The sequence below is a fragment of the Macaca thibetana genome, chromosome 15 (assembly GCF_024542745.1).
Source record: "Macaca thibetana thibetana isolate TM-01 chromosome 15, ASM2454274v1, whole genome shotgun sequence".
In the NCBI taxonomy this organism is placed as follows: Eukaryota; Metazoa; Chordata; class Mammalia; order Primates; family Cercopithecidae; genus Macaca; species Macaca thibetana.
The window spans coordinates 10,588,954-10,611,274 of NC_065592.1; the positions used below are offsets into that span (position 1 = coordinate 10,588,954).

At 53.4% G+C, this 22,321-nt stretch overlaps 3 protein-coding genes across 9 annotated transcripts in view; 2 read left to right on the top strand and 1 right to left on the bottom strand.

Annotated features, from left to right (window-relative positions):
- DPM2 (dolichyl-phosphate mannosyltransferase subunit 2, regulatory) overlaps nucleotides 1-22,321 on the top strand; it is a 285,267-nt gene that overhangs the window by 246,775 nt on the left and 16,171 nt on the right. The window lies entirely within an intron of this gene.
- Nucleotides 1-22,321, bottom strand: part of BBLN (bublin coiled coil protein) — a 287,657-nt gene that overhangs the window by 192,966 nt on the left and 72,370 nt on the right. The gene's annotated exons all lie outside the window — the stretch shown is intronic.
- The window catches only part of EEIG1 (estrogen-induced osteoclastogenesis regulator 1), a 39,853-nt gene that overhangs the window by 7,414 nt on the left and 10,118 nt on the right, over nucleotides 1-22,321 (top strand). The window contains exons 2-3 of one of the 2 annotated variants that reach the window (XM_050760169.1): nucleotides 19,837-19,957; nucleotides 20,159-20,188. In XM_050760169.1, the coding sequence (XP_050616126.1) occupies nucleotides 19,837-19,957; nucleotides 20,159-20,188 (151 nt within the window). Of the gene's footprint in view, nucleotides 1-19,836; nucleotides 19,958-20,158; nucleotides 20,189-20,219; nucleotides 22,297-22,321 lie in introns of those variants that run through there. The other variant, XM_050760170.1, reaches the window with a different exon arrangement.

The following is a 22,321-nucleotide window of genomic DNA, read 5'->3' on the forward strand; positions in this document are numbered from 1 at the left end:
TTTGCTGCCAGCTGGCTACACTGTTGGCAGGTGCCACCCTGGCAGCCCCTGTTGCCTACCTGCCAGCCTGGCAGCAGCCCTGACCCGAGATGATCTGGCTTCGTGGAGCCAGGCTATTTCCTGAGGCCTGTTCCTCGCTTCAGGCTCCATCTTGGGAGCTGCTCTGGCTAGAGGCTCTTAGCAGCAACCACATCATGTGCTTGAGGGCCCTGCATGTCCAGGGGTGGCAGGGGGCCCTGAGTCCCTTTGAACCCTGCTTGTTCAGTACCTGGGAGTCCTGACTTGCATTTGGGAGGCCCTACTTGCACCTTGGGATGGCTGCTGGCATGTCTGCTAAGGGGTCAGGAGCCAACGGACTCTTTGTGTGGCGTCTGGTGACTGCTATGCGGTGACCCTTCAGTCACTTGCTTGCTGCTGGGGACAGGCAGTAATATCTTCAGCACAACCAGTTTAGATGTATCCTCATCTTACCAGGGAGTCCCAGGAAGGTTTAAGCAGGGGGGAGAGACCAGATTTGCTTAGAAAGGGACCCAGAATTAATGTAGGGTGGGGAGGGTTGTTGCTCTGTATTATCACCTCCCTGGCAAGTGCTTTGGATTGTGGGGACTCCAGATATGCCCTGGGACCGGTCAGCCACCCACTATGAGGTCAGACTGCTGTCCATGGCTCAGTAAGGCCCGAAGCTGCCCAATCTATGGCTGGCTTCTGTGTCTGCATAGGGCTGTGGTGGCAAACCCTGGGTCTCTGCCCTGAGCCTCTTTTGGCACCCCGGGCTTGGAAGCGCTCTCACATGCAGGTCTGAAGCTGTCCGCACCCCCACCCTGCCCGGTCCTCTGTCCCGCCAGCCGGCTGGTTTCGGTGGCTGAGAGGAAGAGCTCTGACAGAGGCCTTTCTGCCTGCTTGTTCTGCCTCCCTGCCTCCGGGCCTGGGGGAGATGTTCCCATCCTGCTTCTGCCACTTGCTGCCTGTGTGACCTTGGGCAAGGGACTTGGCCTCCAAGCCTCGGTGACCGCCCCTGTGAAGCAGGGCTGCCAGTGCCTGCCTCCTAGTGCTCTCGGAGGACGCGGTGACATAATGTCTGTCAGATGCCCAGCGCGGCTCCTGGCATACAGTGCACACGCTGCATGTGCTACAGTCTGTCCTCCTGTCTCCAGGCAGAGTTATGGCAGGGTCAGTGCCCCTGCATGGCCGCTGGCACTCCTGTGTGGGCCAGGACTGATGAGGTGCTGCTGGGAGAGGGCACTTTTCACTCGGGGCAGGGGTGGGGGTGGGTGAGGAGCACACCGGGTGTCTGAGCTCAGGGTCCCCAGTGGGGTCTGCGTGTTTTCTTGTCCCTTTTTTGGCTTGAACTTGCCCCACGGGGGGATGCTTTGCTGTGAGCCAGTGCGAGTGGGAGCATTCCTGCTGGGCGGGCCCAGGCTGGGCTGAGGGGCTTTAGGTGAGGGAAGAGAGCATCTGCACAGCCGGCTCTGGGACCCGCTCTGGCAGGCAGAAGACAGCCTCCACGGAGGCGGAGGGCACTGGCTGTCAGGTTGCTGGTGGGCAGGCGTGTGGGTGAGAGAGACAGCAGCCCCTTGGCACATGGGAGGCCCCGCCACTCCCAGCCTCAGGCTGGCCTTGTTGGCTTCCACTACTCCTCACCCTTCTGGTTTCTGTGCCTTTGTTCCTGCAGTTACTTCTTCCTCAAGTTCCCTTCCCCCACTTCTCTGCTCACTGAATTTCTTCTCAGCCGAAGAGTCACCTCTTCCAGGAAGCCTTCCCTGGCCTCTTTTGGCCTTGTACACTCTCTGTGGGCCCTCATCTCAGAGCACTGCAGTCTCTGTCCACATCTCTAGCTCATTCCCCAGACTGTGGGCCCTTCATGGGCAGGAGTAGTCCTTGCATCATGCTTCTTGGTCTTGGGGCTTCCTGCTGTGGGTTGGCACTGTTCTGGTGCCGGGGCTTTTCTGCCCTGGCTCTGAAACAGTGTGAGTGCTGGTGCAGGACCTCACTGTGGCTGCTACCAGCTGCTGGACCCACCCCCGCACCCCCCCATTCCCTCTTCAGGCCCGAGGTGTCAGTCTGTGTCAGGAACAGCCCTCACTTGCATACCGGACAGCTGGGTGCCTCCATGGGCTCAGAGGCTGCAATTGAGAGGCAACTGGGGGCATCAGTGGTTTGGGTGGGGTGGGCTCCTCTGCGTGGGGTAGGGATGCTCATAGCAAGCAGAATGGGAAGGAGGAGGGGCCTGGGGCCTGACTCCAAGCATGGCAATTGGACCTTGGCAGTTGCTTGATTTCTCTGTGACTGTGACTAAAGGCCTTGTCCTCTCAGCCTCAGCTTCCTCCTCCATCAGACAGGGCTGGTCAGGAGGGCTCCCTACTCAGCACAGGGCCAGGCACCTGGCAGCTAAAAACAGACTAACCCTGCCCAGAGAGGGGGTGGCCGCTTGGTGCTCAGGGAGGGCAGAAGTCTGGGTGCTAAACACTCTTACCTCTTACCACTTCCTCTCTGAGCAGACTCTGCAGGTGTGGGGCAGACCTGTGGCTCCCTGGTCCCCCTAGGCTCCCCCCAGACAATTTTTTGGGCACCTTCTGAGTGCAGGGCTCAGGCTGGGCCCTGGAGATGTGGCCCCCACCCCTGCAGGGCCCTTCAGTGAGGGGAGGTGCACAAATCCAATCAGTGGTATGGCTACGGGCCCTGGGGAGGTGATGCTGGGCTTGGTTCTGGGGCATGAGTAGGATTAGCGGGTGGCAGGTAAAAGAGCAGCCTGCGACAGAAGCATGGCAAGGGCGAGCATGCTGAGCGGGAAAGAGGGGTCAGCGGGCCTGGGAGGGAGCTTGAAGTCACGAGGAGTCAAGGGGAGGGGTTTGGACTGTGTCTGGAGGGGTGGGAGCCACAGAAGGGTGTGAATTCGAGTCACATTTGTAGTTTAGAACCACCAAGGGCAGCCATGGGGTTGATTGCTTGGGGCTGCAGGTTGCAGAAGGGCAGGTGACTGTCAGCTGAGAAGGGTGGGTTTCCACCTCTGTCATCATGGAATTACTCAAAACAAAACCTGAGGCATACTGTGCAGTGCTGAGGATGAACAAGCTGCCGCCACTCACAGCAGGAACCAGTCTGACAAACAACGTTGAGCAAAGAAAGCCGGGGACAAAAGAGTTTATGATGCGGCCGGGCGCGGTGGCTCACTCCTGTAATCCCAGCACTTTGGGAGGCCGAGGTGGGAGGATCATTTGAGGTTAGGAGTTCAAAACCAGCCTGACCAACATGGTGAAACCCCGTCTCTACTAAAAATACAAAAAAATTAGCTGGGCATGATGGCACATGCCTATAATCCCAGCTACTTAGGAGGCTGAGGAGGCAGGAGAATCACTTGAACTCGGGAGGCAAAGGCTGCAGTGTGCAGAGATCGCGCCACTGCACTCCAGCCTAGGCGACAGAGCGAGACTCTGTCTCAAAAAAAAAAAAAAGTGTATGATACCATTTATACAGAGTTCAAAAACCTTTCTGATGCAAGTCAGGGTGGTGCTGTCTTTGCTGAGGGGAGTCATGTCTGGAAGGACCTTCCGGGGCCTGTAATATTCTGCTGCTTGGGGGTTGGTTTCATGGGTATGTTCTCTCTGAGAATCTGTGAGTTCTGCATGTCTCTGTGCCAAAGACAAGCCTCGAGATGCCCCACACTTTTGGGTGGTGCTGGGTGGATGCATGAGTCCTCTAGACAAAAACGAGGCACCTTTTTGGGTGCCCAGAAGCCTGGAGGAGATCCTCGGGTGTTTTTCTTGGTCTTTCTGGTGAGGCAGCCTGAACCGTTCTGACCTGATAAGCATCACTCTTGTTTATGAGGCAGTAACTCATCCTGGCAGCTGCAAACAGTCTTCTCTGGCTGGAGATTTTCCTTCTGCCTCTTGCAAACTCCAGCAGGGCCTGCTGGGCTATGGGGCTTGGCTATTCTTGGGGAGGACGGGCTCCTGAGGCTGCCAGAGAACTAGATCTCTCTGAGCTTTGCTTTCCTCATCTGTGAAATGGGTTAATAAGGTCCTCCTTGATGCTTGGGTGAAATGGGTTAATGCCTGTTATGTGCCCATCATAGCCCCTGGCATGGAGTACGGGCTCAGTAAAGGCTGGCAGCGTTGGTATCCATCCAGAGCAGTTATTATAAGGACCCTAGGGTTGAGAGCAGAAACAAAAGGTCCATATTCCTCCCTCTGTCCCTGTAATTGTTTTTCTTCTCTCTTCCTGTGGTTCACCTATCCAGCAAACATTTGTGATTAGAACCAGGCTATTGCCTTGGCCAAGACAACCGTCCCTGCCTGGGCCCAGAGCCAGGGGAGACTGTTAGGCACATTCACCTCTCAGAGGAGTGCCGAGCACAGTGGGGTGAGGGAGCATTGCCACTCCGCCTGCTCTGCCCTGAACCCTGTCTTTGTGAAGGGGCGTTTGACTGTGCTCTCCCTAAATCCCAGGAGAAGGCCTGACCTTGGGGTGTAGCAGCCCCTAAGGGTTTTTTATGTTGGCCACACCCATCTTGGATACAGGCAAGACCAAGGCCAGGCTCTTGGGATGTGTCCCCAGTGTCTAGCACAGGCCTGACGTGTAGTAAGTCCTCAGTACATGCATGTGGAGTCCGTGAATGAAAGGCAAAGATCGGTCCAGGATTGGTCTGAGTCTTCAGGGAATCAGATGTCCGGGGAGGAGGTGGAGACCAGTGAGTCAGGGCCTCACGCTCCTGCCTGATGCTTAGCCCATGGTGGTTGGAATCTTAGAGAACTGATGAAGACGGCTAGGAACACAGGTCTGAGTCTGTGCAGGGCTGGGAGGAAAAGTGACTTTGGCGGAGTGGTTCATGATTATCTCCTGGTCACCTCAGAAGTCCAGGAAGCCTTAGGGCATATTGTATGGATCACTAGGAACAGCTGGGTGGCAGAGCCAGCAATGGCAGTGACCCCTGGCCCCTTGCACTCTGCAGAGAATATGGTCCTACCCTTCCATGAAGGTGGCATGAGAAGGCTTAGAGGAGCCCTTACAGGAACAGGAGTGTGAAGGGCGCTCATTTAGTCATTACTTACTGACCTACCATGTGCCTGGCGCCATCCTTGGGACAGGGAAAGCAGCAGTGAGCAAAACAGAGGCCCTTCCTCCAGGACCTCCACACTCTAGGAGACAAGAACCTAAGACCCAAGCCTAGAAGAGGAAACCTGCAATATGTAGGGGGTGCCCTTGGGATGGGCTGGGATGGAGGGTAAGGGTAGAGAGGACAGAGGCAGCCCCATGACTTGAGTCTAGTCATTCGAGGAGCCAGGCCCTGGGGATGGGAATCTGTTCCTCCTCTCTCTCCCCTTCCTCCTTGGGTGAATCAACCACCACCCAGGCATGAGTCAGCCAGGAGTGGCTCAGGCATGCCTAGGCCACCTGCTGGTCCCCCTCCCTGGATGTCCCAACCAGGGTGTCCCAGCCAGGTTTAAGATCTAAGGAAGCCAGGCTTGGTGGCTCACGCCTGTAATCCCAGGTACTCAGGAGGCTGAGGCAGGAGGATCATTTGAGCCCAGGAAACATAGTGAGATCCCTTACCTAAAAAAAAAAAAAAAAAAAGACCTGGGGAAATATCCTGATCCATGGTCCTGGGGTGGAGAACAGGGTGGGGGACTGGGTCAGGGCTTTTGCGTGCCCAGCTTCCTGCTGGACCGTCTGCCTCAGAGGGGAACTCAAGGTGCCTCTCAGTAGTTACTTCTGGGGGTCTAGTCCCTGCCCCCATTCAGCATGGGTGTCCACTGTGCCAGGTCCTATAGCAACTCCATGAGACAGGGACAGAACCGCGACTGAGGCCTAGAAAGATCAAGTGTCCAGTGGGTGCCAGAGCCTGGCCTTGAGCCCCAGTCTCTGCTTCCCGATGCCTTGTGGGCAAGCCTGCTGGGAGACTGGTGGGTGCAGGAAGTGAAGTCCCCTGAGCAGAGCCAGTCCCGAAGCTCTGTGTTTGCTGTGGGCATGGATCCTGGGGGAAGCTGCTACCACAGCCCAGCCTGACACCCGCTGTGTCTTCTTGCTTTGAACTGCTGGAGTCTTGGGCCCAACCCTGGCACGGGAGCCCAGCTTGCAGCTCTGGGGTCAGACAGCCGTGGCTTTAGGTCACAGCCCTCTCCCGGCCAGTAGACCTTGGGCAGATGACTTCCCTGTTCTGGGCCTCAATTTCCTTGGCTGCGATGGGATAATGGGCTGACAGCACCCATCTCCTAGGGCTGGGTGTGGATTCTTGAGGTCCGGGAGAGTGCTTGGCTCGGTGCCTGACATGCAGCAAGTGTTCAGGAGATGGAGGGCTCATCTTTGGAACTTCTGCAAGGCCTGCCTGCTGCAGGACGTTTTCCCACTTCTCCCTCCTAACTTGGGACCTCCTAACTTGGTCCCCAACACCAGCAGGTCTTGATGGATTTGGCTCAGAGCCACACCCCACTGGCCCCACACTTTGACCCAGTGACCATCCCTCCCTTGGCATAAACCTGGTCTCAAAGCCTCTTCCCTGGGATTGAGACTCGAGGTGAAGGGTCAGCCCACACAGCACAGGGTCCACAGTTGCTAGCGTGACAGATGCCCATGCCACAATCTCTGGAGAATGGCTGCACTGCCTTGGCAGATTTCCCAGGGATTCTGCAAGATCAGGAAGTGGGGGTGGGTTCCTGAAGGGGGGCCTGGGAGTACAGACCACCCCTCACCTCCCATGTGACCTGCAGCGAATGCCTGGACTCCCCGAGTGTCTGTTTCCTGGTCTGTGAAGTAGAAGCAGGAAGATGATGCTTGAGAATCACTCGGCACGCAGGAGGGTGCCTGGGAAACAGGAGCCAGGCTGAGCCATACTGGGTGCCAGGGGCATCTTTGCCCAGTTGCGTGGGATTCTTGGTTAAAGCCAGTAGTTTACTTTGGGTCCCTTCAGTGGCCTGCTCGCCTCTTGGGCTGTGAGAGCAAGAGGGTGATCATTGGTATCACTGGAGAGTGGCATCCACAGGACGTTTGCCTGGGCAGTAGCTCAGGCCATCCGCACAACCTGACTCTGGGTACAGAGGACAGAGTAGGGCAGCCACTTGCCTGTGCTTGTAAAATAGGGATGCCCACACATGCCTGCATGGGTTTTTTTTTTTTTTTTTGAGATGGGGTTTGCTATGTTGCCCAGGCTGGTCTTGAACTCCCGGGCTCAAGCAGTCCTCCAGTCCCAGCCTCTTTAGTAGCTGAGATTACAGGTACACACCACCATGCCCAACTTGTGTGGGGTTTTTTGAAGATCAGTCTCAAGGTTGCTGCTTGACTGGTAAGCAGTAGGATTCAGACCTAGATGTGTCTGACTCTAGAATCCTTTCACCTAACCTTGACGCTTTCCCAGCAAGCCTGAATGACCTGGCTTCCCTCCACTCTGCACCCATGCCCTGCCCTTTTTCCGTCTTGGAGTTTCTGAAGCCCCAGTGGGCTGTCCACTCTGTGCTTCCTTGGGTCACTTGTGATGCCAGCTTCCCTCCTGGCCCACCTGCCAATCCCAGGCCACCACTAATGGGGTGTCTTTGGCAGTGGAACAAAGAGTGTTTTGGGGCTGCCGAGTGGCTGCTCTGAGTGTTCCAGTGTCGGCCAGAGTGGCTTGGCTTCCAGAAACTTCTTGCTGCCTCCTTGCAGGAGGAGGTGCTGGCCATGCTAGGACTGTGAGCTGCTCCCCCTGAACCCCTGGCAGGAGCCAGACGCTGCTGTGCTGCCACGCTGGCTCTTCAACCCCTGGACAGATGCCTTGGCTGGTCCCCGGGGCAGGCTCCTCCCAGGCGGCTGTATTCTCTTCTCTTCGGGGAAGCACAAGGCAGATGTTGTCGATTTAAATTGTTTCCTTATTAGACTCTCTCTCTCCCCGGCCTGGGCTTGGTTTCATCAGCCGGGAACTCTGATTGCATCACTTTGCCGCTCACTTCTCTAGGAACCAGGCCAAGGCCTGGGAGAGCAGGCAGGGTGGGAGTGAGCGTGGCTGAGGGAGGGGCAGGCGAGGGACTTAAGTGATGGACTTAAGTGATGGGGCCCTGCTCTGGGGGACCAGCACTGTCAGGAACCCAGGAGCACAGCTGGAACCTGGAGTTCCACATGGCTGTCACAGCGGTACTGTCTCTTAGCTGGGTGCCCAGCTCCCTGCATCAGAATCACCTGGGAGCTTGTTTAAAATGCCCTTTTAAGGCCTGCAGCAGTAGCATTCAACCAGGGTTGATTTGGTGATCCCTGGAGACATTTCTGGTTGTCACACCTGGGGCTGTGCTACTGGCAGGGTGCTGCTAAACGTCCCACAGTACACAGGACAGCCCCTCACAAAGAGAAACCCTGTCCTGCAGAGTCCATGGTTCTGACAGGGCTCACTGGGAATCTTCATTTGTCATGAGCCGGTGGAATGTTTTTTGGTTTTTGTTTTTTTTGTTTTTTTTTTTGAGACGGAGTCTTGCTCTGTTACCCAGGCTGGAGTGGGATGGCGCGATCTCGGCTCACTGCAACCTCCGCCTCCCGGGTTCAAGCGATTCTCCTGCCTCAGCCTCAAGAGTAGCTGGGATTACAGGCACGTGCCACCACGCCCAGCTAATTTTCATATTTTTAGTGGAGACGGGGTTTCATCGTGTTGTCCAGGCTGGTCCCGAACTCCTGACCTCAGGTGATCCACCCGCCTCGGCCTCCCAAAGTGCTGGGATTACAGGTATGAGCCACCACGCCTGGCTGCCAGTGGGTATTTTTATGTGAGAACCCCTGTCCTGCTGGACCTCACCCCTCTCTCTTTGCTTGTGAGTTTGAGCACCTGCCCCCCGAGGGCTTCGTGCTGGGCATGCAGTGGAGGTGAGGTGTGTGTCTCTGAGTACTGGAACTGGTAAGACGAAGTGTTGAGAGTGGGCATGGGGTCAGGCTGGAGCCCTGTCACAGAGACTGGACTGCCCCACTGATACCTGGATTCCCTTTTCCTGACTTTCTGCTCCTGTGAGGGTTGCCAGCCCGGCATGTACTTTTGCTCCAACTCTGAGGAGAGCCCCTGATGGACCCATTTGACCCCTGTCTGTAGGGATCCTGTGAGCCTGGCAGCCTGAGGCCAGGAGGTGACTCCCACAGCCCTACGGCACCTGGTCCCGCATCACCCTGGTGATGGAGACCTGGGGTTATCAAGGCTCTGGGATCTTGTTGCACCTATTGGGCAGTAATGCTGGATCAGGCTGGGGCCAGGTGCTGGGGATGTGGCAGCGAAATGACCTCGGGACCACAGAGGCAGAATTCTCTGCATCCTCCCTCTGTTGAGCAGTGGAGAGAGGTGCTGTGGGACTACAGAGTCACCCCAACAGCCTTGTGTGATGGGCAGGTTGTCCTTTTACAGATGAGGAAGTTGAGGCTCACTGAGATGGGGTTCCCCAAGTCACTTGGTGGCCTCTTCTCCTCACCAGCCTCATCTAGCCCCTGACTTTCCAGGGAGGCTCTTCCTGGGAGCCACCTCCCTCCTTCTGGGTCTTCCCTGTGCTGTTCCCACTGCCTGGGACCTCCTTCCCCCGAGGTCTTCACTCAGCTGACCTCTGCCTGAGGTCCCGATTCTGATGTCACTGTCCAGGGAGGTTTCTCGGCCTCCTGCCCCCAGCCTGCTGTGTTCACAGCCATCGTAGCTCCTTCTCCTTCCTGGGAGACTGGCGGTGACTGCAGTCATTCCTGTGTAATGACTGTGTCCCCCCTCAACCAGGGGCTCCTCCAGGAGGTTGCTCGCATTGTGTCCCGCACCCCAAGCCGGCACCATAGTCAGTCCTCGTGGATGCATTGTAGAGGTCCCAGTCCAATTTGGGATACGGGTCCCTGTGTCTCCGCACACCACCCGGCGTGCTTCCTGGGATGGATCAAAGGATGGTCAACTCACTGGGCAGCCTTCCCAGGGCCGGGAGAGCTCCTGGAGAGTTCTGCCGGGCCAAGGACACCAGCCTGGTGGGGTGTTCTACTGTTTCCAGACAGCCCAGAAATAGCCAAATTCCGCTGCTGGGATGGCCACAGTGGCTGTGGTGGGTGCAGGGCTTGTCCCGCCTTGCTGAGATTTACATGTCTAATTGTATATCTTAAAGCTAAAAATGAAACCCAGTCTCTGTAATTACCTGTTCCTGGCAGTGGGTAGCTGGGGAAGCACGCCCTGCAACCCTAGGCCCAGGAGGGCCGTTCATCTCTGTCTCTTCCCAGGCAGGCAGCCAGCCCTGCCAGCAGGTCCCATGGACTGCTTGGGGTGACTCCACTTGGTACCTTGGGAGGACCCAGGCCTTGAACCAGGTAGCTGAGGTTTCAGATCCCTTTTGTTTCTAAGCAGCCTTCCTAACCCATACCCTTTTCTCATTTTCAATTTAAATTTCAATTATGGAAACAACTCTTGGACAGAAACGAAGAAAGTGTCTCTGGTAACCCTTCCACCGCACCTTTGGCCAGACCTGCTCTGAGCTCCCCGCCTGCCTTCTGGCCATTATCCCCTCACACCTGTGTGAATAAGCCTCTTGGCCAGGGAGCCTGAAGTCCAGGATTCTGGGTTAAAACAATCTCCTTCTCTGGACCTTGGTTCTATCATTTTAAAACTTCAGTTCTCCAGCCCAGATCTGGGCCACATTAGGGTAAGTGGGTGGTGGTGGGCAGTAAGGAGGGTCCGTGGTCCCATGATTTCGTTTTTCTTTTTTAATCGAGGTGGGATCTTGTTATGTTGCCCAGGCTGGTCTCCAACCCCCGTCCTCAAGTGAGTCTCCTGTCTTAGCCTCCCAGAGTGCTGGGATTACAGGCATGAGTCACCATGCCTGGCCTGTTTTCTTAATAAACATCTTATTTATAATTTTTCTTCATAGCTGCTCTTTTAGTTTTTTTACACTTTCCGCTTTCTGAGACAGGCAGCTGTTGTGCCTCTAGTCACTGCAGATGTGTGTTGGGTACTGGCGTGCACAGCACCCAGCAGCCCAGGCCTGCCCTCTTAGCACTCGCAGACCATGGAGGTCACAGCCAGCTCTGGTGGCATTCAGCTCTCAGGACCCTGGGCCCTCCCCCAAGGGTCTCATAGTGCTGGGGTGGGTCGTTCTGCAGAGTGGCATTTCCACCCCGGGCCACAGTGCAGTCCCCAGGACTGCCAGGGAGTGGGTTCCCTTCAGTCAGGTGTGCTTTAAGAAACGCTCACAACGGATACTTCCCATTCAAAACAAAGAAAAAAGGGACACCCATGCCCCCCATCCTCATCCTTTCTGTTCTTCGTTACTCACCTGAATCTCCAGACCCTCCAGTGGCCAGAGGTGGCCTTCATTTGCAATTTGATGTGGGCACCTCCTGTTTTCTGTGTGCTTGTGGGCATTTACATATGTCACTTTAAAAAATTAAATAAAAATGGGGTCCTGTAGATCCCCTTCTGCATGTTCCCTTCCTGCAGGTCTGATGGGGCCATCCCTCTCTGCTGGGGAGCACAGCTCGCCCTCCATCCCCTCCTTCCCTTCTGGCATTGCCTGCTGGGTACCATCGAAGCAGTCCTCATTACTTCCCAACTTCTGCTGCCGTGACCAGTTACATACACGTGGACACCGCGGGGACTGCCCCTCCATACAGCCCCTCTGTAAGCTTGGGACCAAGGCTGCCTCTCCAGTCTCCCTGGCCCACACCCACCCCGGCACCCTCCACCCCAGCCACACTGGCCCCCAGCTCCTCCTTAAATGCGACAGATACATTCCTACCCCAGGGTCTTTGCACTTGCTGTTTCTTGTGCCCGGATTGCTCTTCCCCCAGGTATCTGTGGTATCTGTGGCCACTCGCTTCAGTCTTTGCTTAGATGTCACCTTCCTATGAAGACCTCCTCTGGCCCTCATTCCCTGGTGCCCCCATTGCCAGGGATACTGTCTGCCTCCTTGGTTGGTTCCTTTTTCTCTGTTGCACCACAGGCTAGCTGGCACGCATTTGCCTGGGTTTGTCTGTCTGCCACCCACTGCCAGAGTATAAGCCCCTTGAAGGCAGGGATTTCTGTCTTCTCTGTTTATTGTTTGTGTTCCTAGAGCCTTCAGCAGTGCCTGGCACCTGGTGGGGACTTAATAAAAGGTTTCTGAATGGATCAAGGCTCTGAGATGTCCTCAATCCTGACCTGGCCAGCTCCCAACCTGGGGCTCATGGCTGCCTGCCTGGCATCCTCATTCCTGCCTCTCATCACGAGCATCCTTCACCCCACCCTGACCTGATCCTGCATTCATCTCCCCCCATAATCCCTGCCCCATGCATGGGACTTCATGCCACCTGCCCAGCTGCTTCCCACCAGAGGGGCCCCGGGGCTGAGGGGGAGGCAGTGTGGGCTCTGAGTCAACTGCACTGCTGTGTCCCAGCTGTGACACAGAGTCTGGACACAGATGGGGCTGGGGTCGAGACTAGCTCTGCTGTGACTTCGAGTGAGTTACGCTGCATTTCTGAGCCTCACTGTCCTCATCTGTAAAGTGGGCTGTGGTAGCAGTCACCTCTCAGTGTTGAAGAGTTCTTGGCCGCACACAGTAGGTCCTCAGGAGGTGGCCGCAGCTGCTGTGTTTTTTTTACCCTTGCTGTGACCTCTGGCCATGGGCCAGGGCGAGGCTGCTTGCCTCTTCCTGTGGGAATGGTGACTTCTAATAGGTGATTGTTCAGAGCCCTGTAGAAACAGGAGGGAGGCCCAGTTCGAACCCTGGGAGCTCTTCCTGTGGAGGTGGGGAATGTGCCTGTTACCTGAGCCAGGAGGGCTCCACGTGGCTTTCTCTGGCTTGGCCCTGGAACTGCAAATGGGCCTTAGGCTTCCTGGCTGGCGTTCCCACAGCAAACTCTCAAAAGGAAAGGGAGAAAGCCCACAATTCACTGTGAGCTTTTGTTCCCAGACACTAATCCCAATTCCACTGGGTGTTTCAACATGCCCAGAGCACTGAGCTGCCTCCCCAGGCCTCCAGCAGCTGCTTCCAACCCCAGGTGAAGTGCGGGGACCCATGGCCACTCCCCGCCTTCCCCCTTTCAAGCTTGGGCCTCTTCTGGCTGCCTGGGAAGAGTCTCTGCTCTCTTTGCCCTTCCACTCCCCTCCTCTGTGGCTGTTCTCAGCCTCTGCCTAAGCCACAGTCCACGGGGGCAAGACAGAGCCACTGTCAGAATCAGATGCAGTCTTCTCACACCCTTGAGGTCTGGCAGGACCTGCCCCTGCTCCTTCACCCATCTCATCCCCTCTGATCTCCTCCCAGCTCCTCTTCAGCCACCGTCCTCTACAGTAGTTTTCCACCTGCCAAGTGTGTTTCCACGTCAGGGCCTCTGCACTTGCTGCTGCCTCACCTGAAGGACTCTTCCCCCATCTTTGCTCAGTCCCCACTTCAGTCCAAGCCTTGCTCAGATGTCACTGCCCTAAGGGCCATCCCTAACCCCCCACCTGAAGTAGCCACCTCATCTCTACCTGAACTCCCCACTCGCCTTCCCTGTGGTGGTCTCCATTTTTATATTTATCTGATCTACCACTTATTTAACAGCTTTATTGAGATTTAATTCACATACCACACAATACACCCATTTAAAGTGTATGGTTCAGTGGTTTTTAGTATATTCACAGTTGCACAACCATCATCACAACCAATTTTACAACATTTTCATCACCGTAGAAAGAAATCCCATACCCATTAGCAGTTACTCCTTTTACCCTCAAGTCCCCTGTGTTAGTCTGTTCTCACACTGCTATAAAGAAATACCCAAGACTGGGTAGTTTACGAAGGAAAGAAGTTTAGTTGACTCACAGTTCCACATGGGTGCCGAAACTTACAATCATGGCGGAAGGTCAAGGGGAAGCAGGGGCCTTCTTCACATGGCGGCAGGAGACAGAAGCAGCAGCAAAGGGGAAAGAGCCCCTTATAAAACCATCAGATCTCATGAGAACTCACTCACTATCATGATAACAGCATGGGGGAAACCACCCCCATGATCCAATCACCTCCCACCAGGTCCTTCCCTTGACACGTGGGGATTACAATTTGAGATGAGATATGGGTAAGGACACAGAGCCAGACTATGTCATCCCCCATCCCCTGGCGGCCACCAATCTAGTTCCTGTCACTATGGATTTGCCTTTTCTGGACATTTCATATAAATGAAATCATAAACTCTATAGTTCTTTCAGGCTGGCTGCTTTGATTTAGCTTCATGTTTTCAAGGTTAATCCCCAGTTAGCATGTATAAGTGTATCGTTTCTCTTTATTGCTGAATGATACACCATTGTATGCATAGAACACATTTTATTTGTCCATTTACCAGTTGATGGACATTTGGGTTGCTTTCACTTTTTGGTTATGAATAATTCTGTGATGTACATTTGTGTACAAGTTTTTGTGTGGACACATTTCATTTCTCTGGGATATATACCTAGGGGTGGAATTGCTGGGTCGTATCATAACTCTATGGTTCACCTTTGGAGGAACTGCCATACTGTTTTCCAAAGGGGCTGCACCATTTTACATTCCTACCAGCATATATGAGGGTTACAGTTTCTCCACGTCTTCCCCTTTGATTCTAGCCATCCTAATGGGTGTGAAGTAGTATCTCATTTTAGTTTTGATTTTCATTTCCCTGATAGCTAATGATGTTAAGCATCTTCCTGTGTGCTTGTTGACCACTTGTATATGTTCTTTGGAGAAACGTCTGTTTGGATCCTTTCCCCATTTTTAGTTGGATTATTTGTCTTTTTATTGAGTTGTGGGTGCTCTTTATATATTCTGGATACAAGTCCCTCAAATATCTGATTTGCAAGTATTTTTTCTTATTTTGTGGTTTTTTTTTTTTTTTTTTTTTGATGGAGTTTCGCTCTTTCTGCCCAGGCTGGAGTACAATGGCATGATCTCGGCTCACCGCAACCTCCGCTTCCTGGATTCAAGTGATTCTCCTGCCTCAGCCTCCCGAGTAGCTGGGATTACAGGCATGCGCCACCATGCCTGGCTAATTTTGTATTTTTAGTGGAGACGGGGTTTCTCCATGTTGGTCAGGCTGGTCTTGAACTCCCAACCTCAAGTGATCCACCCGCCTCGGCCTCCCAAAGTGCTGGGATTACAGGCGTGAGCCACCGCGCCTGGCCATCTTTTTTTTTTAAGATAGGGTTTCACTGTTTCACCCAGGCTGGGGTGCAGTTGTGCAATCACAGCTCACTGTAACCTCAAACTCCTAGGCTCAGGCCATCCTCTTGCTTCAACCTCCCAAGTAGCTGGGACTACAGGCATGCACCACCACTCGTGGCTAATTTTAAAATTTTCTGTAGAGATGGGGTCTTGTTTTGTTGCCCAGGCTGGTCTCAAACTCCTGGCCTCAAGTGATCCTCCAAAAGTGCTGGGATTACAGGTGTTAACCACTGTGCCCAACTAAAAGTTTTTAATTTTGATGACATTCAATATATCTGTGTTTTTCTTTTATCACGTGTACTTTTGGTATTATATCCAGGAAATAGTTGCCTAATCCAAGGTCATGAAGATTTTACCCATATGCTTTTTTTTCAATATTTTATAGTTTAGCTCTTACACTTAGATCTTTGATCCATTTTCAGTTAATTTTTGTATATAGCATGAGATAGCCCCCCGCACCACCTCCCTCACACACACACTTCATTCTCTTGCATGTTGATATCCAGTGTCCCAGTAATATTCATTGAGAAGACTATTCTTTTTCCCACTGAATTATTTTGTCACTGTTGTCAAAAATCAATTGACCATAAAAGTGAAGGTTTCTTTCTTTTTTCTGAGACAGAGTCTCCCTCTATCGCCCAGGCTGGAGTGCAGTAGCGCCGTCTTGGCTCACTGCAACCTCCGCCTCCTGGGTTCCAGTGAGTCTTGTGCCTCAGCCTCCCAAGTAGCCGGGATTACAGGCACATGCCATCATGCCTAGCTAATTTTTGTATTTTTAGTAGAGATGGGGTTTTGCCGTGTTGGCCAGGCTGGTCTCTAAGGTTTATTTCTAAACTTTTGTAAACTGAATAATCTCAGTTGTATTCCATTTGTCTGTCCTCATGCTAGGACCACCTGTTCTTGGTTATTGTAACTTTGTAGATAATTTGAAATCAAAAGTGTGAATTTTAAAATTATGTTTTACTTTTTAAAGACTGTATTGACTATTCTGGTCCCTTAGATTTCCATGTAAAGTTTAGGATCAGCTTGTCAAAGTTCTGCCAAGAAGCCAGTGTGGGGCTTTGATAGGGATTGTGATGAATTTTAGAACTATTTGGGAGTATCATCTTGACAACATGTCTTCCAATCCATGAACATGGGATGTCTTTCCATTTATTTAGATCTTTAATTTCTTTCAGCAATGTTTTGTAGTTTTCCAGAGTATGTATTTTGTACTTTATTAAATTTATTCCTATGTATTTTTTTCTTTTTGATGCTCTTGTACATAGAATTGCTTTCTTTGTTTCATTGTGTTTGCCAATATATAGAAATAATTGATTTTTGTATATTGATCTTGTATCCTGCAACTTTTCTGAACTCATGCATTTTTTATTTATTTATTTATTGTTGTTTGTTTGTTTGTTTGTTTGTTTTGAGACAGGGTCTCACTCTGTTGCCCAGGCTGGAGTACAGTGGTTTGATCTCGGCTAACTGCAACTTCTGCCTCCTGGGTTGAAGAGATTCTCCCATCTCAGCCTCCCGAGTAGCTGGAACTATAGCTACCTGACCTCAAGTGATCCGTGCCCACCTCTGCCTCCCAAAGTGCTAGGATTACAGGCATAAGCCACCACACCTGTAATCACGTATTAGGCCAGGCATCATGGCCCATGCCTGTAATCCAGCACTTTGGGACGTGATGGCAGGCAGATCACTTGAGGCCAGGAGTTCAAGACCAGCCTGGCCAACATGGCAGAACCTCATCTTTACTAAAAACAAAAAATTAGCTAGGTGTTGTGGTACATGCCTATAATCCCAGCTACTCAGGAGGCTGAGGCACGAGAATCACTTGAACCCAGCAGGTGGGGGTTTCAGTGAGCCAAGATCACACCACTGTACTCCAGCCTGGGCAACAGAGTGAGACTCTGTCTCAAAAAGTAATAATAATAATAATAATGGCCGGGTGTGGTGGCTTCCAGCACTTTGGGAGGCCAAGGTGGGCAGGTCACCTGAGGTCAGGAGTTCAAGACCAGCCCAGCCAACACAGTAAAACCCCCTCTACCAAAAATAGAAAAGTTAGTCAAGCATGGTAGCATGCACCTGTAATCCCAGCTACTTGGGAGGCTGAGGCAGGAGAATTGCTTGAACCCGGGAGGCAGAAGTTGCAGTGAGCTGAGATTAGGCCCTTGCGCTCCAGCCTGGGCAACGAAAGTGAAACTACATCTCAAAAAAATAAATAAAATAGTTTTTTAGTGGATTCCTTAAGGGTTTTCTGTATAAAAGATCAAGTCATCTGTTAATGTAGTTTAGTTCTTCCTTTCCACTACTAGGTATTTTTCATGTTTATTTGTTATTCTTCTTTCTCCTCCCACTAGAATGTAAGCTGGTTACTGCTGTGTTCCCAGTGCCTAGAACACGGCCTGGCACACACTGGTGCTCAGTTGTTTGATGATGAATGAATCATCATCATGAATGAATGAATAAGTGGAGCCAGCATGACTAGGCTCAGGTGATGCCCCCAGCCCAGGGCCCCCACTCCTGTGGCACCTACCTATAGGGCTTAGATCTGTCCCTTCCTCCCCTGTCTTCAGCCCTGACCTTTTCTGCTTGTCCCCAGTCTTGGTTGCAGAGGGTTGTTGGAGCTCACCCTCCTAACAGGCTAGGTGCATTCTGGTTCTCTTGGTCCCTGGTGTCCTCACAGAGCCTTCACCAGGCCAGGCACTTTGCAGGATTCATTTCACTCAGTGCTCCCACAACAGTGGCCATGACAGGGGCGGTGTGCCCCAGTGAGTGTGCAGGTGTAGCCCCGGTCTGCCTGCCCTGTTGGCCCTTGTCACAGCCTTGGCAGGAGCACAGGGTAAGCCTTGGTCACATCCTCAAAGCCTTGTGGAGCCAAGAAGGGGTTGCCTGGAGGGGGCTCCTCATAGAAGGTGAGGCTTAGGGGCTTTCATTGGCTAGGAAAACGGGGCTCCCTCATTCATGCTGTGCCCTCTCTCTGGAACTGTCTCCTCCACCTGGCTACTTCCCAGGCTCATTCTATCCTGAGCTTAAATGTCACCTTCCCTGACTCACCCCTTCCCCCGCCCTCTCCTGGTGACACTGAGTCATCACTGGGTAAATACAGTCTGCAGTGGCTCATCCCAGCACCTGCTTGGCACTCAGAGACCTGGGTGGTTCCTCAGGGGCACAGCAGGGTACTGCAGGCCCCACAACGCCATGGGTTCTCCTTGCCAGGCTTTCCTGGGCTCCTGAGCCGAAGTGGCGACTGAGAACCCTGACTCTGAAGTCGGACAGTCCTGGGTTTAAATCCTGCTTTGCCAGTCACTGGGGATGTGAGCTCGAGTGGCAGGTAGGGTGGCCTTCTCTTGAAGCTTCAGTTCCCTCAGCAGTAGAAGGGGTGGCATAGAGCCCACCTTGCAAGACTGCCGTGCAAAGCAAACCTGGTGATGCTCAGGGGAGGGTTGACTGTGGCCCTCTCCGACCCTCCCTGAGGCCTCGATCTGGCAGTTAACCCACTCTCCTCGGGTCACTTCCTTAGCTGTCCCCTTGGCAGTTCTGGTTAGGAGGATGAGCTGGAGATAACGTCTCTAACACTGCCCCCTCCCTTCCCTGGCCACCCCTTCCTGAGCACAGGCTCTGCCAGGCAGGCTGTGTGGAGATGCGGAGCTGCTCGGGGATGCAGAGCTCAGTTCCGCCACGTGCCACTGCCACCCCCAGATCCTGCCGAGGCCCCCGCAGCAGTTGGGAGGGGCTTGGATGAGCTGCTGCCACTGGCTCCCACTCACTCCCAGAGCACAAAGCATCTCTCCAGTAAAGGGGTGCTGAATTTTTCAGCGTGGTCATGCTCTCCAACTCAGGAGGAACGGGGGGCAGGGGCTAGAAGACCAGATCCCTCTGCTTAGTGTTGGTGAAGCTGAAGCCCCCAAGTCGCTTTCTCCACACCGAGTCCAACTGCTTGGGTTAATCCCTGTTCTGCTCTTCCCTGTGGTGGCCTCAGGCAAGGGTCTTAGCCTCCGGGCCCCCGGTTTCTTTGGGGATTAGGCTAATGGTGTGGCTGTTCCAGGCAGAGGTTGGAAAGGTTTGGCATGACCACCTTTCTCTGGCACTTGGAGCAGGCTCCAGGGTCTGCTGGCTCTTGTGAAGTTCTTTGAACAGTGCTGGGCACATGGGAAGCGCTGTGTGGGTATCGGCTGTTGTTACTATTGCTGCTGTTGTTATTAGTGGTAAAGAATTGGGCTCTGGAGTCAGGAGGAACCACGCTTCAGGCCCAGCTCAGCTATCTACTGGCTGGGAGGTGTGGGGCAGCTTGCCTAGCCTTGGTCTCTTCATCTGTGAAATAGGCTGAGTAGTCCAGCCTAAGACTGTTGTGAGGGTCACGAGGCAATTGGCAGATCCTGGCTCTGGAGGAGGTAATGGCAGTGCAGTTAACTGCCCAAGGTCTCAGAGCAAGGTGGCGGGAGCAGCGCTGGGTGCAGAGGGAGGCTCTGCAGGTTGCCAGGCTTCCCGGGGAGGGACAGCTGCCCTTAGCTCACCTCACCCCTGCCTGTGTTTGTCTCATTTTTATTACCTTTTTGCTGTTGTTTTTACAACTACACGAGTACATTCTTGTGAAAACACAGCTACTTTGTGACACAGGGTGAAAATGAAGCTTCCCACTGCCTCACTCCCAATGGGCAGGGCTCTTGCTGTGTCTCTGGTACCACATGGGGTCCCCTGGCGCGGATGCGCATGCCTGTGCTCACCTGTCATCTCTGGCCTGCAGGGAGGAGGTACAGGAGAACTGCGTGCGGTGGCGAAAGAGGTTCACCTTCGTGTGTAAGATGAGTGCTAACCCGGCCACCGGCCTGCTGGACCCCTGTGTCTTCCGTGTGTCTGTGCGCAAGGTGAGGCCAAGGGTGCATGTGGGGCTGCTGGGCTGGGCTGTAGGCCCCTCCCCTCATGAGTCCGCACCCCCAGCTGAAAATGGGGAGGGTTGCTCTGCCCCTTGTCCTCCTCCCCTCAAATCTGGGGGGACTGGGGGGAGATGCATGAGGTTCCTGGGATTTCCCAATCAACTTGCTGCTCGTGTCTCCCTCCTTGTGCAGGAGCTGAAAGGCGGGAAGGCTTATTCCAAGGTAAGAGGGGCTGTGCAAAGGGGGGTGGGATGGAATGCGGGGTGGCACGGGACAGGCACAAGGGAAACCTCCAGCCCCTTCTCTGCCACAAGCAAGAGACACTCAGCCCTACCTGAGATGTGTTATTTTTTAGAAATATCTTTATTGATGGCCTTTGCACTCAATATAAAGGCAGCATACGGTTGTTGGAATATAAATGGTACAGAAGTTCACTGAGCAAAAGGGCCAGTTTCTGTCCCCTTTCCTCTCTCCAGGCCTCTTTCTGGGACCCCATTATTGGGATTGATTAAGACCTTTGCAGAACTTGTAAGAAGGAAAAAAGGAAATATGCTATACAAAGAGAGCAGCAAATAAAATCTATGCATGTGGTTGAGAGAAATGCAAAATGAGCACCCTCTATGTGTACTTAAGTGCATGCAAACAATATGATATATATATTTTTTTTTCTGGAGACAGAGTCATGCTCTGTTGCTGAGGCTGGAGTGCAATGGCACAATCTTGGCTCACTGCAACCTCCACCTCCCGGGTTCAAGCAGTTCTCCTCCCTCAGCCTCCTGAGTACGGCTGGGCATGGTGGCTCATGCCTATAATCCTGGCACTTTGGGAGACGGAGGCAAGCGAATTGCCTGAGCTCAGGAGTTCAAGACCAGCCTCAGCAATATGACAAATCCCCATCTCTACTACAGTTGCAAAAAAAATTAACCAGGTGTGGTGGTGCACACCTGTAATCCCAGCTACTTGGGAGGCTGGAGCACAAGAATCGCTTGCACCAGGAGGGTGGAGGTTACAGTGAGCCGAGATCGCGCCACTGCACTCCAGCCTGGGTGACAGAGCGAGACTCTGCCTCCAGATAAATAAATAAATACATACACAGATTTGCAGCTTGGTTTTTTACTTAATCCATCCTGGGCATCTTTTTGTGTTATCACAAATTTCTATGTGCTTTCTAAGGGCAGCAGTGTCCCGTGGCATGGCTGGAGATGGTTGACTCAGCCAGCCCTGCTGCTGGACATGTGCATTGTTACCAGGGTTTCACTGCACCCACAGACAGTTCACCCCTACATAGTATTAAGAAGAGCTTTTCTACTGAGTAAAGAGGGAGAAGACAGCTCTGGCTTTGAATAAGCCTGCTCTGCCTTCCATCCCTCTTCTCCGTGGTATACTCTTGGCTTCCTCTTCTCATGTCCTGGGAGGCTTAGCCCAGTGGCAGGAAGGTGGGCTCCATCAGCTGGGAGGGGAAATGCCTTTGCCTCACCTCTCACCCGAGGGAGGTGCTATACAGGGCGCGGCCCTTCCCACTGACCGGAGCTCAGGAACTCAGCCAGCTGGGCCGTGCACTCTGCCCTGGCCCGGGGCGCTGACATCCCTCTCCAGAAGCAGAGAGCAGTATGGCTAGAGCCAGGCTGTGGAGGGTGCCGTCAGAGTGGAAATTTCTCTGATTCACATGGTGAGGACTGCTGCCCAGCCAGGAAAGGAATTACCAGCAAACACCTGGGAGCATCTCGCCTCCACTGGCAAACATTTACCAGGCACCCAGCACATATCAGGCACTGCCAGGCCCCTTCCCTTCTGTTCTGTAATTGAACTCCCACTGCAGGCTTTACTCCCATTATACAGAGGAGGAAACTGAGGCCCTGAGAAGCGGCTGGACGCGGTGCTGATCAGGCCTAGCTTCAGTCTAGTCTCTATTGGGTTAGCTGTTTGGCCCTGGGCAAGCTTCTTCCCCTCCCTGAACTTAGTTTTCTCATCTGTAAAATGGGGATTAGTCTGAGTCCATGGCGGGGCTAGGATCTGAATCCACTTCCCTGATTCTGGAGTGTGTGCCCTGAACACTGCAGTAGAGACTTGCAGGCAGCAGGTACTTGACACCCATCCCTCATTGGTTCGGTTGGGTTCAAACATTGGTTCAAACATTTCGTTCTCTCTCTCTTCTGAGCCTGTTGTATCTGGAGCAGAGCTGGGCAGGAGGTGGAAAGCAGAGGCTCTGGGGCCTCCTAGACCCTTTGCAGAGGGAACCAGAGATGTCCACCAAGTCCCCAAGCCTGGCACCACCTTGTCTCAACTTCAGTTTACCCTCCAGGTCTAGCAGACTTGGCCTCCATCCCCAAGTCTCACGCTGTTGCCCAGTGGCCG